Source organism: Triticum dicoccoides, chromosome 1A, assembly GCF_002162155.2.
Source record: "Triticum dicoccoides isolate Atlit2015 ecotype Zavitan chromosome 1A, WEW_v2.0, whole genome shotgun sequence".
In the NCBI taxonomy this organism is placed as follows: domain Eukaryota; kingdom Viridiplantae; phylum Streptophyta; class Magnoliopsida; order Poales; family Poaceae; genus Triticum; species Triticum dicoccoides.
The window spans coordinates 374,962,759-374,973,899 of NC_041380.1; the positions used below are offsets into that span (position 1 = coordinate 374,962,759).

Below are 11,141 nucleotides of genomic sequence, written 5' to 3' on the forward strand. Positions count from 1 at the left end.
GTTTTTTCTATTCCTGTGTTTAGGCCCTGAACTAGTCTCCTTCCCTAGAAAAAAACTGAACTATTCTCGTCAACTTCTACTGAGTTGAGCATTTAGCTCGCGCTACCATCCGCCCAACCATTTATCTAACGAACAGTGATTCATCGACAGCTCTCAACTCTGGATTCATCAAACAAACCGCTGGAGGAAGGTTCTAATCTAACGAACAGTGGTTAATCAACAGTTATAAACTCTGCATTCAACATACTAGTAGTACAAACAAACGGCCTAATGTTCGAAGTCTGCAGGGACAGACCTCGCCAGTGGTCAGATCAGAGCAAAACACACGATTCAATCCAATGCGAGATGAACACCCATATTATAATCTGGAACTCATTACAACCACCAGCACGCAGCTGCACACGCACACACAGGACAAGCACACACCACAGAACGACGACCCGCCTAACCACATCTAAATCCCACGCGAGGCACGACCCTGGCTCAGCCGCCAAAGCCGTAGAGGGTGCGGCCCTGGCGCTTGAGCGCGTAGACGACGTCCATGGCGGTGACGGTCTTGCGGCGGGCGTGCTCCGTGTAGGTGACGGCGTCGCGGATGACGTTCTCGAGGAAGATCTTGAGCACGCCACGGGTCTCCTCGTAGATCAGCCCGGAGATGCGCTTCACGCCGCCCCGCCGCGCCAGCCGCCGGATCGCCGGCTTCGTGATCCCCTGGATGTTGTCGCGCAGCACCTTCCTGTGCCGCTTCGCGCCGCCCTTTCCCAGGCCCTTGCCTCCCTTGCCTCGGCCTGACATGGCTGGCGACGCTTGCTGGCTGCTGTCCCGAAGGTGGGATTGGAGGGGATTGGGGATTGGGGATTTGATGTCTGATGCGGTGGAGGTTGAACGGTGGTGGTTCTTTATACCGGAGAGGGGCTTGGGACGGATCCGCGGGATGCTGGGTTCCGAGCGCGTGATTCGTGGAGAGAGCTGCGCAAGGATCGGTGACGTGGCTGGGAGAAACACAGGGAGGAGATCGATCCGTGGGATGGTGGTTGCGAAGCGTTGGATTAGGAACGGAGGGCGGATGTTTACTGAGATCAGAGGTGCGGATCGGTGACGTGGCGGGCGATGGTTGCGGACTTGCAATCACCATTTTTTTTGAGAAATCTTGCAGTCACCTGGGCCGTAGGCTTTAACAGCTAACGATAGACCTTCACCATGAAGGGGCCAGCTGATACACGGAAGAGAGAGGCCCGCGAGCTAGAACCGTGTGGCAGTCCAGTGCAGGGTGGGAGCTCCTTTGGCGATTTAGGAAAAAAAATCCTTTACAATTTTCCAAATTTTAATTAGCCTTTCGAGCGTGCGATTTTTTTGACAAGAGCAAACAATTTTATGATATCACGAACAAATTTTAAATTTCCCAAACCTTTTTCCAAAACATGAACATTTATAGAATTTGTTAACAATTTTATAAAGCATGAACATTTTTTAAAATTTGAGAGTAAATTTTGGAATGGAGAACAATTTCGAAAACCCCGGACAAATTTGGAAGCACAAACAAATTTTGAATACATGAACAAAAAATTGAAATCCAAAACATTGTTTGAAATCTTTGAACAAATTTTGTAAAACACGGTCATTTTTTTACAAAAACAAAATGTTTTCTTCAAAAAAATCATGTCATTTGTTGGAAAGGCAAACAAATTTCGAATATTTTGAACATTTTTTAATTTTGCATTTTTTGAACATTTCTGGCAAAACTCAATTTTTTTAAAAAATTTTAGAATATTTATTTATGAAACTTCCAAACAATTTTGTGAACGCAAACAAATTTTTAACATTTTTATGAAAAAAGAAGGACAAAATAAAAAAAGAAAAAAGAAAAATAAATCGGAAAAAAACAACGTAAAAGAAGAAAAGGGAACAGAGACAAAAAAAATGAATGAAAAACAAAAAGAAAACCAGAAAAAAAATGGTTGAAGAACCTTTTGGAAGGTTCCCATAACCAGCCAGGAAACCTTCTAGAAGGTTCGCAAGAATGAAAAAATGATGGCACATATAAAAAGCTAACTGGGCCGGCCCATGTGCCATCGAACCTATGCGATAAATCGAAACTTGTCGCAGAATGCGGCGAGTAGGGTTTTCCCAAGAAGGGACCTCCTAATCGGCGCTGTAAGCGGCCTACGGCGTTGGTTGTCCCTGTAAACCAACCCCTAAAGCGAAATAAGAACAAGGAAGGGCAATAGGCCAGAATACCCTACAAGGACGAAACGGTCCCTTTGTAACTAGTCAACAATAGTATCAAATAGATCATTTTCTTCTTTAAAAAGTCTACCATGGGTTATAGTCGTGATCCTCCTATTCAATTACTTTAACCATTTCCAAGCATCTCATATCACTTTTCCAAGGCATATGATAGCTTATTATCTGTGGACGATTTCTTTCTTGTTCAATGGTCTCGAAGAGAGAAAATTCCCATTTTTATCTATGGAGTCACAACCGAGGTCATGGTAAATCCATGAATTTGATTCGATTTTTTTCTTATAATACAGAAATAAACCTTTGAGTTCAGCATTATTCCAAGGCTCCTCGCGCTCGCGGCGCATAGCGGGCCAGCCCAATCAACCTATGGGAAAAAACAAACGTGAGGGAAAACATTGACATTAACTCGAGAAAAGTGGGAATCGATCTCTGCCCACCTAAGTCAAGAGCTTCTAGCCTTCCCACTAAACCAAGCTCAGTTTGTTGCCTATGATGACAAAAATAATCCTATTTGACCCCTCTTTAAGTACAAACATTAACATGTAGTTAACTTTGTTCACGTTGATTAATATAAAAAATGAAAAGGTTTATGAATTCAAAAATGTTCATAGATTTTGAACAAAAGTTCACTGAATTTTGAAAAAGTTAAGAAAAATCATCAAATTAAAAAAATCATCCATTTTTTTAAAAATGTTCATTGAATTTGGAAAATAAATTCATCGATTTTGAAAAAAGTTCATCAGATTTGAAAAAAGTTCACCGATTTTTTGAAAAAAGTTCACCAAATTTGAAAAAAAGGTCACAAACATAAAATAAGTTTATCGATTTGAAAAAAAATCATCAATTTTTTTAAAAAAATCACATATTTTCAAACAATTCATCAAGCCAAGAAGAGAAAAAAAAACATAAAACAAAAATAGGTAAAAGGAAAAGGGGAAAGAAAGAATAACAGATAGAAAAAGTTCAATCTTGTCAGATCTTGCATGGTGGCTTGGTGGTTACACCGGCGATACTAGGTGAGGGAGGATGCTGGTTCGAATCACGGTTACTGCGCTCCTTTTGCGGATTAAAACACAGAAGAAAGAAAACCCTAGATGGGTCGGCCCACCTTGAAGGAGCTTCGGGTGCCCGTTTGCAAACGGCCATTGAAGCGCCGAATAAGATGCACCGCCAGGGAAGCTCCCTGGCACCCACTCGCCTGCGCTGGTGGGCCGGCCCATGTACACGTTCGCCTTTGAAAAAAATAAAAAATGAGGAAAACGATAAAAATGAAAAAATGTGAATTCAAAATAGTTCACGGATTTTCAAAAACGTTCATGAATTTGACAAAAAAATCATAATTCTAAAAAGTTCATCGAATTTGATAAAAATCACCGATTTTTCAAAAAGTTCATCAATATTGAAAAAATTTCATCAAATTCTAAAAAAAATTCTTTGAACTTGAAAAAAATCAACGATTTTGAAAAAAGTTCATTGAACTTTAAGAAAAGTTCATTTAATTTTAAAAAAGTCATGGGATATGGAAAACTCATCAAATTTGAAAAAAAGTTCATGAATTTTGAAAAAAATGATTGGAAAAAAACTTCATCAAACCCGGAGAAGTTCATCGAATTTCAAAAAATCATCAAATTAAAAAAATAATCGATTTGAACAAAAAGTTCACGTATTTTCAAACAAATCATAAAACCAGAATGGAATAAAAAAAGAAATAAAAAGGAAAAAGGAAAAAAGAAAGAAGAAAGAAGAAAATGGAAAAATAAAAACTAAATAAGGAATAAGGAAAAGAGCGAATAAAGGAGGAAAAAGTTAAAGGTACCAGATCCCGCCAAGTGGCGTGGTGGTTACACCAAGCTACCACGACGAGGGAGTCGCAGTTTCGATACATGAACAGGGTGGCACACTTTTTTGCGTGTTAACACATAGAAAAAAACGTTGGATGGGCCGGCCCGGCACGGGGAGCTTCAGGCGCCCGTTTGCAAAAACAGTAACAACAGGCGCGTGAAGCACCAAATAGGGTATGTCGTCCAGGGTATGTTTTTACCCATAGATGCTTTTAAGTGACAAGTTATGGGCTAAGGTGGAAGGTTGGATTGAGAAAACGATCTCTATTGCATGCAAAGCAAGTTTTATCAAATCGGTTGCAAAGGTCGTTCTGATTTTTCTCAATGTCTTGTTTTAATTGCTAAGAAAGTTTATGTGAAAAGCTCAATAAACTCGTTCGCCGGTTCTTTTGGGTAGCAAAGAGGGTTAACGAAAACCACATTGGGTTTCTTGAAGAGTTATGACCCAACCAAGAAGTGTGGTCGATTGGGATTTAGGGATATCGAGCTCTTAAACCTAGCTTTATTGGCCTCACAGTCGTGGTGCCTTCTCACAGTGCCCGACTCCCTTTGTGCACGGTTGCTTAAATCTGACTACTATCCAAACAATGATATTCTGACTGTCGAGCTAGGACCTCACCCATCTCAAATTTGGAGATCGATCTTGGAAGGTAGAGACGTGCTCTCGTAGGGCATCATAAGGTGCATTGTGAATGGTGCAACTACCCAAATCTGGGCAGACAATTGGATACTGGGAGACTTGTCAATGAGGCCAGTAGCTTGCCTAGCTAGCGCCCCCTACATTTGTCAGCGAGTTGATTGACAATACCTGGTGGCATGGAGAGACGATAAGTTGCACCAGTTTTTTCTTCCCTTTGATATTGAAGCAATAAAGAACATACTGATACGTCTCCAACGTATATGTAATTTTTGATTGTTCCATGCTATTATATTATCTATTTTGGATGTTTTATATGCATCAATATGTTTTTATATTATTTTTGGGACTAATCTATTAACCTAGAGCCCAGTGCTAGTTTCTGATTTTTCCTTGTATTTGAGTTTTACAGAAAAGGAATATCAAACGGAATAAAACTTTATGATGATTTTTCTTGGGCCAGAAGACATCCACGGAGCTTGGAGAGGGGGTCAGAAGATGCCCGAGGAGGCCACAAGCCTGCCAGGCGCGCCCCTGGGGGGTCGCCCTGAGGGCCTGTGGGCCCTTCGGGAGTCCTCCAACCCTAATTTTTGCACTATAAATCTCAAATATTCCCAAACCACCAGAAGCGTCCACCGGAATACTTTTTTGCCGTCGCAAGCCTCTGTTCCCATGAGATCCCATCTTGGGGCCTTTCCGGCACCCTATCGGAGGGGGATTCGGTCATGGAGGGCCTCTATATCAACCTTGCTGCCCTTCCGATGAAGCGTGAGTAGTTTACCATAGACCTACGGGTCCATAGCTAGTAGCTAGATGGCTTATTCTCTGTCTTTAATCTTCAATACAATGGTCTCCTCGATGTTCTTGGAGATCTATTCAATGTAATACTTTTTTTTGCTGTGTGTTTGTTGAGATCTGATGAATTGTTGATTTATGATCAGATTATCTATGAATATTATCCGAGTCTTCTCTAAACTCTTTTATGCATGATTAAGATATATTTGTATTTCTCTTTGAACTATCAGTTTGGTTTGGCCAACTAGATTGGTTTTTCTTGCAATGGGAGAGGTGCTTAGTTTTGGGTTCAATCGTGCAGTGTCCTCACCCGGTGATAGAAGGGGTAGCAAGGCACATATTGTATTGTTGCCATCAAGGATAAAAAGATGGGGTTTTCATCATATTGCTTGAGTTTATCCCTCTACATCATGTCATCTTGCTTAAAGTGTTGCTCTGTTCTTATGAACTTAATACTCTAGATGCAGGCAGGAATCGGTCGATGTGTGGAGTAATAGTAGTAGATGCAGAATCGTTTCGGTCTACTTGTCATGGACGTGATGCCTATATTCATGATCATTGCCTTAGATACCGTCATAAGTTTGCGCTTTTCTATCAAGTGCTCAACAGTAATTTGTTCACCCATCGTATGCTATCTTCAAGAGAGAAGCCTCTAGGGAAACCTATGGCCCCCAGATCTAGTTTCCATCATATATTTTCAGAACCCAAGAATACATTGCCGCAATTTATTTAGATTCATTTCAGTTTGCCTTTTTATTTATCTTTTATACCTATCTCTATTAGATCTTACTATTGTTCGTGACCGTGAAGGGATTGACAACCCCTTTTTGCATTGTGTGCAAGTGTTTGTTAGTTTGTGCAGGTGCATAGATTAGAGACTTGCTTGTGCCTCCTACTGGATTGATACCTTGGTTCTTAACTGAGGGAAATACTTATCTCTACTTTGTTGCATCACCCTTTCCTCTTCAAGGGAAAAATCAACGCAAGCTCAAGAAATAGCAGGAAGAATTTCTAACACTGTTGCCGGGGAAGTTCTACATCAAGCCTACCAAGTACCCATCATAAACTCATCTCTTGCACTTACATTATTTGCCATCCGCCTCTCGTTTTCCTCTCCCCCACTTCTAAAACATTTTCAGGAAAACACAAAAATATTTGCCTTTTTATTCGCCCTCCTTCCGTTCGTCTTTTTCGTTTGCTTTCCGTATGCTCATGTGTTAGATTGCTTGTTTGCCCATATGGCTCAACCCAAGAGCTCTGATCCTTACTATAGGAAGTTGGAAGAGATTGAAAATAATGCTAAAAATTTCATGTCCTTACAATTTGAGCATAATAGTTTCTTTACAAACAAACTTAAAGAGCAAAAAACTATGATGGAGTATATTAATAAAGAGCTCGATGATGTTACTAAGGAAATATATGGCCTTAAATCTCAATTTGCTTATATTGAAAGTTTAGTAGGCCAAATTTCCGATAAGCAAACTACGTTGGTAAATAAGATGGCTGCTAAATCGAAGTCCCTTGAAAATAATAATGAAGATCTTAAAGTGATTAGCGTGACTCCTATTGAATCTTTGTTTTCTAATATAAATCTTTATAAAGATGGTACTAGAGATGAGTCAACTTTATCTAGAAAGCGTCCCAATAATTTGGAGTTTAACGATCTTAATGAAAAAATTAATAAAAGTGGGATTGGAGAGGTCAAAACTTTAAGTAGCGATGAACCGCTCTCTTGGATTTCAAGGACTTTAACTATGATAATTGTTATTTGATAGATTGTATTTCCTTGTTGCAGTCCATGTTAAATTCACCTCATGCTTACAATCAAAATAAAGCTTTTACTAAAAGTATCGTTGATGCTATGATGAAATCTTTTGAAGAAAAACTTGTGTTGGAAGTTTCTATCTGAAAGAACATGTGGTGCCCCATGTGTGGTTTTGGTAATTGATGACAATCTCTATGGACTAATGGTTGTCTTGAGTTATATTTGAAGGATTTGTCAATAGGAAATTCTTGAAGTCCATTTGTTGGTTTCAAGGAGTTTATATGTTGACCAATGTGCTATTCAAGGAATTATCCAAAGAGTGGTAATGTAGAAGACACGATACAAGGTTGATCAAGACTAAGTCAAGAGTGAATCAAGTTGATCAACACACAAAGCGTACAAGATGTACCGAGAGGGATCAAGTGATCCCATGGTATGGTAAGCATTGTCCATTACACTTTGTGTACTAACCCATGATCTATGTGTGAGTTCTATGTGGGGTTAGGTTTGTTTCCATGGGTTTGCATCAAGAAGAAGATCTCATACAACCCATGGAGGATGACATCACGTGGTGATCGTCATCAAGATTGCGGTGTGCAAGTTCAAGTGAAGCATCACGAAGAGGTCATCCTTGAAGCTTGTCGTCCATTGTGGTGTCAATGAACTTGTGAAGATGTGACAAAGAGTGTCTCACCCATAGTGGAGTATGGGGGAGCAATCAACTAGTCTTCATCGACCCGACACAATCCAGAAAGGTGGTCCGTCTTGAGGAGGACAAGATCATCATCATCTAGCTCAAGTGGATCATGCGCAAGGGAAAGGTTTGCCCTTGATAGGTTTTGTATTTTGCCGGTCTCATGGTGCTAGTTGGGAGACCTGGTTATAGGATCGATTGCCGTACTATCAAGGGGGGCTCTCAAGTTGGTAGCTTGATCGTATCGTTTGTAGAGAGCTCAAACCATTGCATCATTACATCATCTTTCTTGGTTCTTGTTTGGCATTTCTCTTGGTGATTTTTAGAGCTTATGGTCATTTTCATGACAAGCTCGAGTTCATTGAAAACAGAGTTCACATGCATCTTCTATGATGTTTTCAATGTTGGAGGTTATGTTGGTTCTTCTCGGTTGGAGGGTTCACTCCTCTATATGTTAGGCATACCTCCCCTGCCTCTTCTTACTATAAGGGAGCGCCATCTATCCAAGAAGCTTGCGTTTACTCAATTCGGAGCTCATTTGCAGAAGTTGTGGCAGTTCTGGTTTTCCTGGAGCATTTGTTTTGCTTGGAAGTGGCATAAGGGAGGCGCCATCGGTAGTACCGCGGCCCCGGAGCGGTAGTACCGCTGAAAGCCATAAGAGGTAGTACTGCTATTTCACAGCGGTAGTACCACCCACGGCCACAGGCCATAGTACGGCTCCGGTTCCGCGCTAGTACTGCCTCAACTCGAGACATGCTAGTCTTGTGTTGGGTTCAGCGATAGTAGCAGCAGCGGTAGGAGCGGTAGTACCGCTTGTAAGTGGTAGTACCGCCCCTACTACTACTACTAGTGCCGCTCAATGGCCCTCCTCTCTGTTCCTTCTACCTTAGGCGTTGTGCGAAGTCCCATCGGTAGTACCACTGGGCCGAGTGGCAGTATCGCTGCAGCCAGTGGTAGTACCGCTCCCTAGAGCGGTAGTACCGCCCGCTGCGGGCTGAGAATGAGGATAACGGTTGGATTTTTCCCCACGTATAAAAGGGGGGCTTCTTCCCCATTGAGCCCTATCCCTTTAGCTCGAGTTCTTCCCCCATTGTTGACCTTCTTCGATCTTGCTATCTCTCAATCCCTCCATGGATTCTTGCTCGTTTTGGGGGAAAAGAGAGAGGAGATCTAGATCCACATTTCCACCAATCACTTTCTCCTCTATGTGAGGGGAACCCCTTAGATCTAGATCTTGGAGTTCTTGGTGTTCTCCTTCTTGTTCTTTCTCTCATTTTCCTCCATAGCTTTTGTTGCTTTGGTGGGATTTGAGAGTGAGGGACTTGGGCACTTCGTGTGCCCTTGCCATTGCATTTGGTGCATCAGTTTGAGTTCTCCACGGTGATACGTGGAAGTTACAAGTTGAGAATCTTATTACTCTTGGGTGCTTGGCACCCTAGAGCTTGTTCCTCTTGGGTGCTTGGGCGCCCTAGACGGTTGGTGGTATTTGGAGCTCAATCGTTGAGATGTAAAGCTTCGAGCAAGCGTTGGGGTCTCTAATTAGGTTGTGGAGATCACCCTGACCAGTTTGACAGGTACCGGTGACCACCCACAAGGGTTGCCAAAGTGTACGGGTTTGATGACCGCCCCCAAGGGTTTCCATTTGTATGGGTTCGGTGACCACCCTCAAGGGTCCCTTAGTGGAATCACGACTTCTTGCATTGTGCGAGGGCGTGAGGAGATTACGGTGGCCCTAGTGGATTCTTAGGGAGCATTATGCCTCCATGATGACCCACAGGTATAGGGGATGTATCGTAGTCCTTTCGATAAGTAAGAGTGTCGAACCCAACGAGGAGCAGAAGGAAATGGCAAGCGGTTTTCAGCAAGGTATTCTCTACAAGCACTGAAATTATCGGTAATAGATAGTTGTGTGATAAGATAATTCGTAACGGGTAACAAGTAACAAAAGTAAACAAGGTACAACAAGGTGGCCCAATCCTTTTTGTAGCAAAGGACAAGCTTGGATGAACTCTTATATAAAGCAAAACGCTCCCGAGGACACATGGGAATTGTTGTCAAGTTAGTTTTCATCATGCTCATATGATTCATGTTCGTTACTTTGATAGTTTGATATGTGGGTGGACCGGTGCTTGGGTGCTGCCCTTCCTTGGACAAGCCTCCCACTTATGATTAACCCCCCTCGCAAGAATCCACAACTACGAAAGAAGAATTAAGATAAATCTAACCATAGCATGAAACATATGGATCCAAATCAGCCCCTTACGAAGCAACGCATAAAGTAGGGCTTAAGCTTTTGTCACTCTAGCAACCCATAATCTACTTATTACTTCCCAATGCCTTCCCCTGGGCCCAAATAATGGTGAAGTGTTATGTAGTTGACGTTCACATAACACCACTAGAGGAAAGACAACATACATCTCATAAAAATATCGAACGAATACCAAATTCACATGATTACTTATAACAAGACTTCTCCCATGTCCTCAGGAACAAACTTAACTACTCACAAAACATATTCATGTTCATAATTAGAGGAGTATTAATTATCATTGAGGATCTGAACATATGATCTTCCACCGAATAAACCAACTAGCATCAACTACAAGGAGTAATCAACACTACTAGCAACCCATAGGTACCCGAGGGAGTCCTGGATTAGGGGGTCTCCGGACAGCCAGACTATATCCTTTGGCCGGACTGTTAGACTATGAAGATACAAGATTGAAGACTTCGTCTCGTGTCCGGATAGGACTCTACTTGGCGTGGAAGGCAAGCTAGGCAGTACGGATATGGATATCCCCTCCTTTGTGTAACCCTAGCCCCCTCCGGTGTCTATATACACTGGAGGGTTTTAGTCCGTAGGACACAATAACATACAATCATACCATAGGCTAGCTTCTAGGGTTTAGCCTCTCTGATCTCATGGTAGATCTACTCTTGTACTACCCATATCATCAATATTAATCAAGCAGGACGTAGGGTTTTACCTCCATCAAGAGGGCCCGAACCTGGGTAAAACATCGTGTCCCCTACCTCCTGTTACCATCCGCCTTAGACGCACAGTTCGGGACCCCCTACCCGAGATCCGCTGGATTTGACACCGACATTGGTGCTTTCATTGAGAGTTCTTCTGTGTCGTCGCCGTTAGGCTTGATGGCTCCTTCG

At 42.1% G+C, this 11,141-nt stretch overlaps 1 protein-coding gene across 1 annotated transcript; it reads right to left on the reverse strand.

The window, feature by feature from the left end:
* Positions 1–314: 314 nt before the first annotated feature.
* Positions 315–886, reverse strand: LOC119274286 (histone H4). Its single transcript, XM_037554959.1, has one exon. It carries the CDS (start codon positions 793–795, stop codon positions 484–486), a length of 312 nt encoding a protein of 103 aa, XP_037410856.1. The 5' UTR covers positions 796–886; the 3' UTR covers positions 315–483.
* Positions 887–11,141: the final 10,255 nt, after the last annotated feature.

Coding starts and splice junctions, on each gene's coding strand:
- LOC119274286 (XM_037554959.1), bottom strand. CDS start 795: ATGTCAGGCCGAGGCAAGGGAGGCAAGGGCCTGGGAAAGGGCGGCGCG.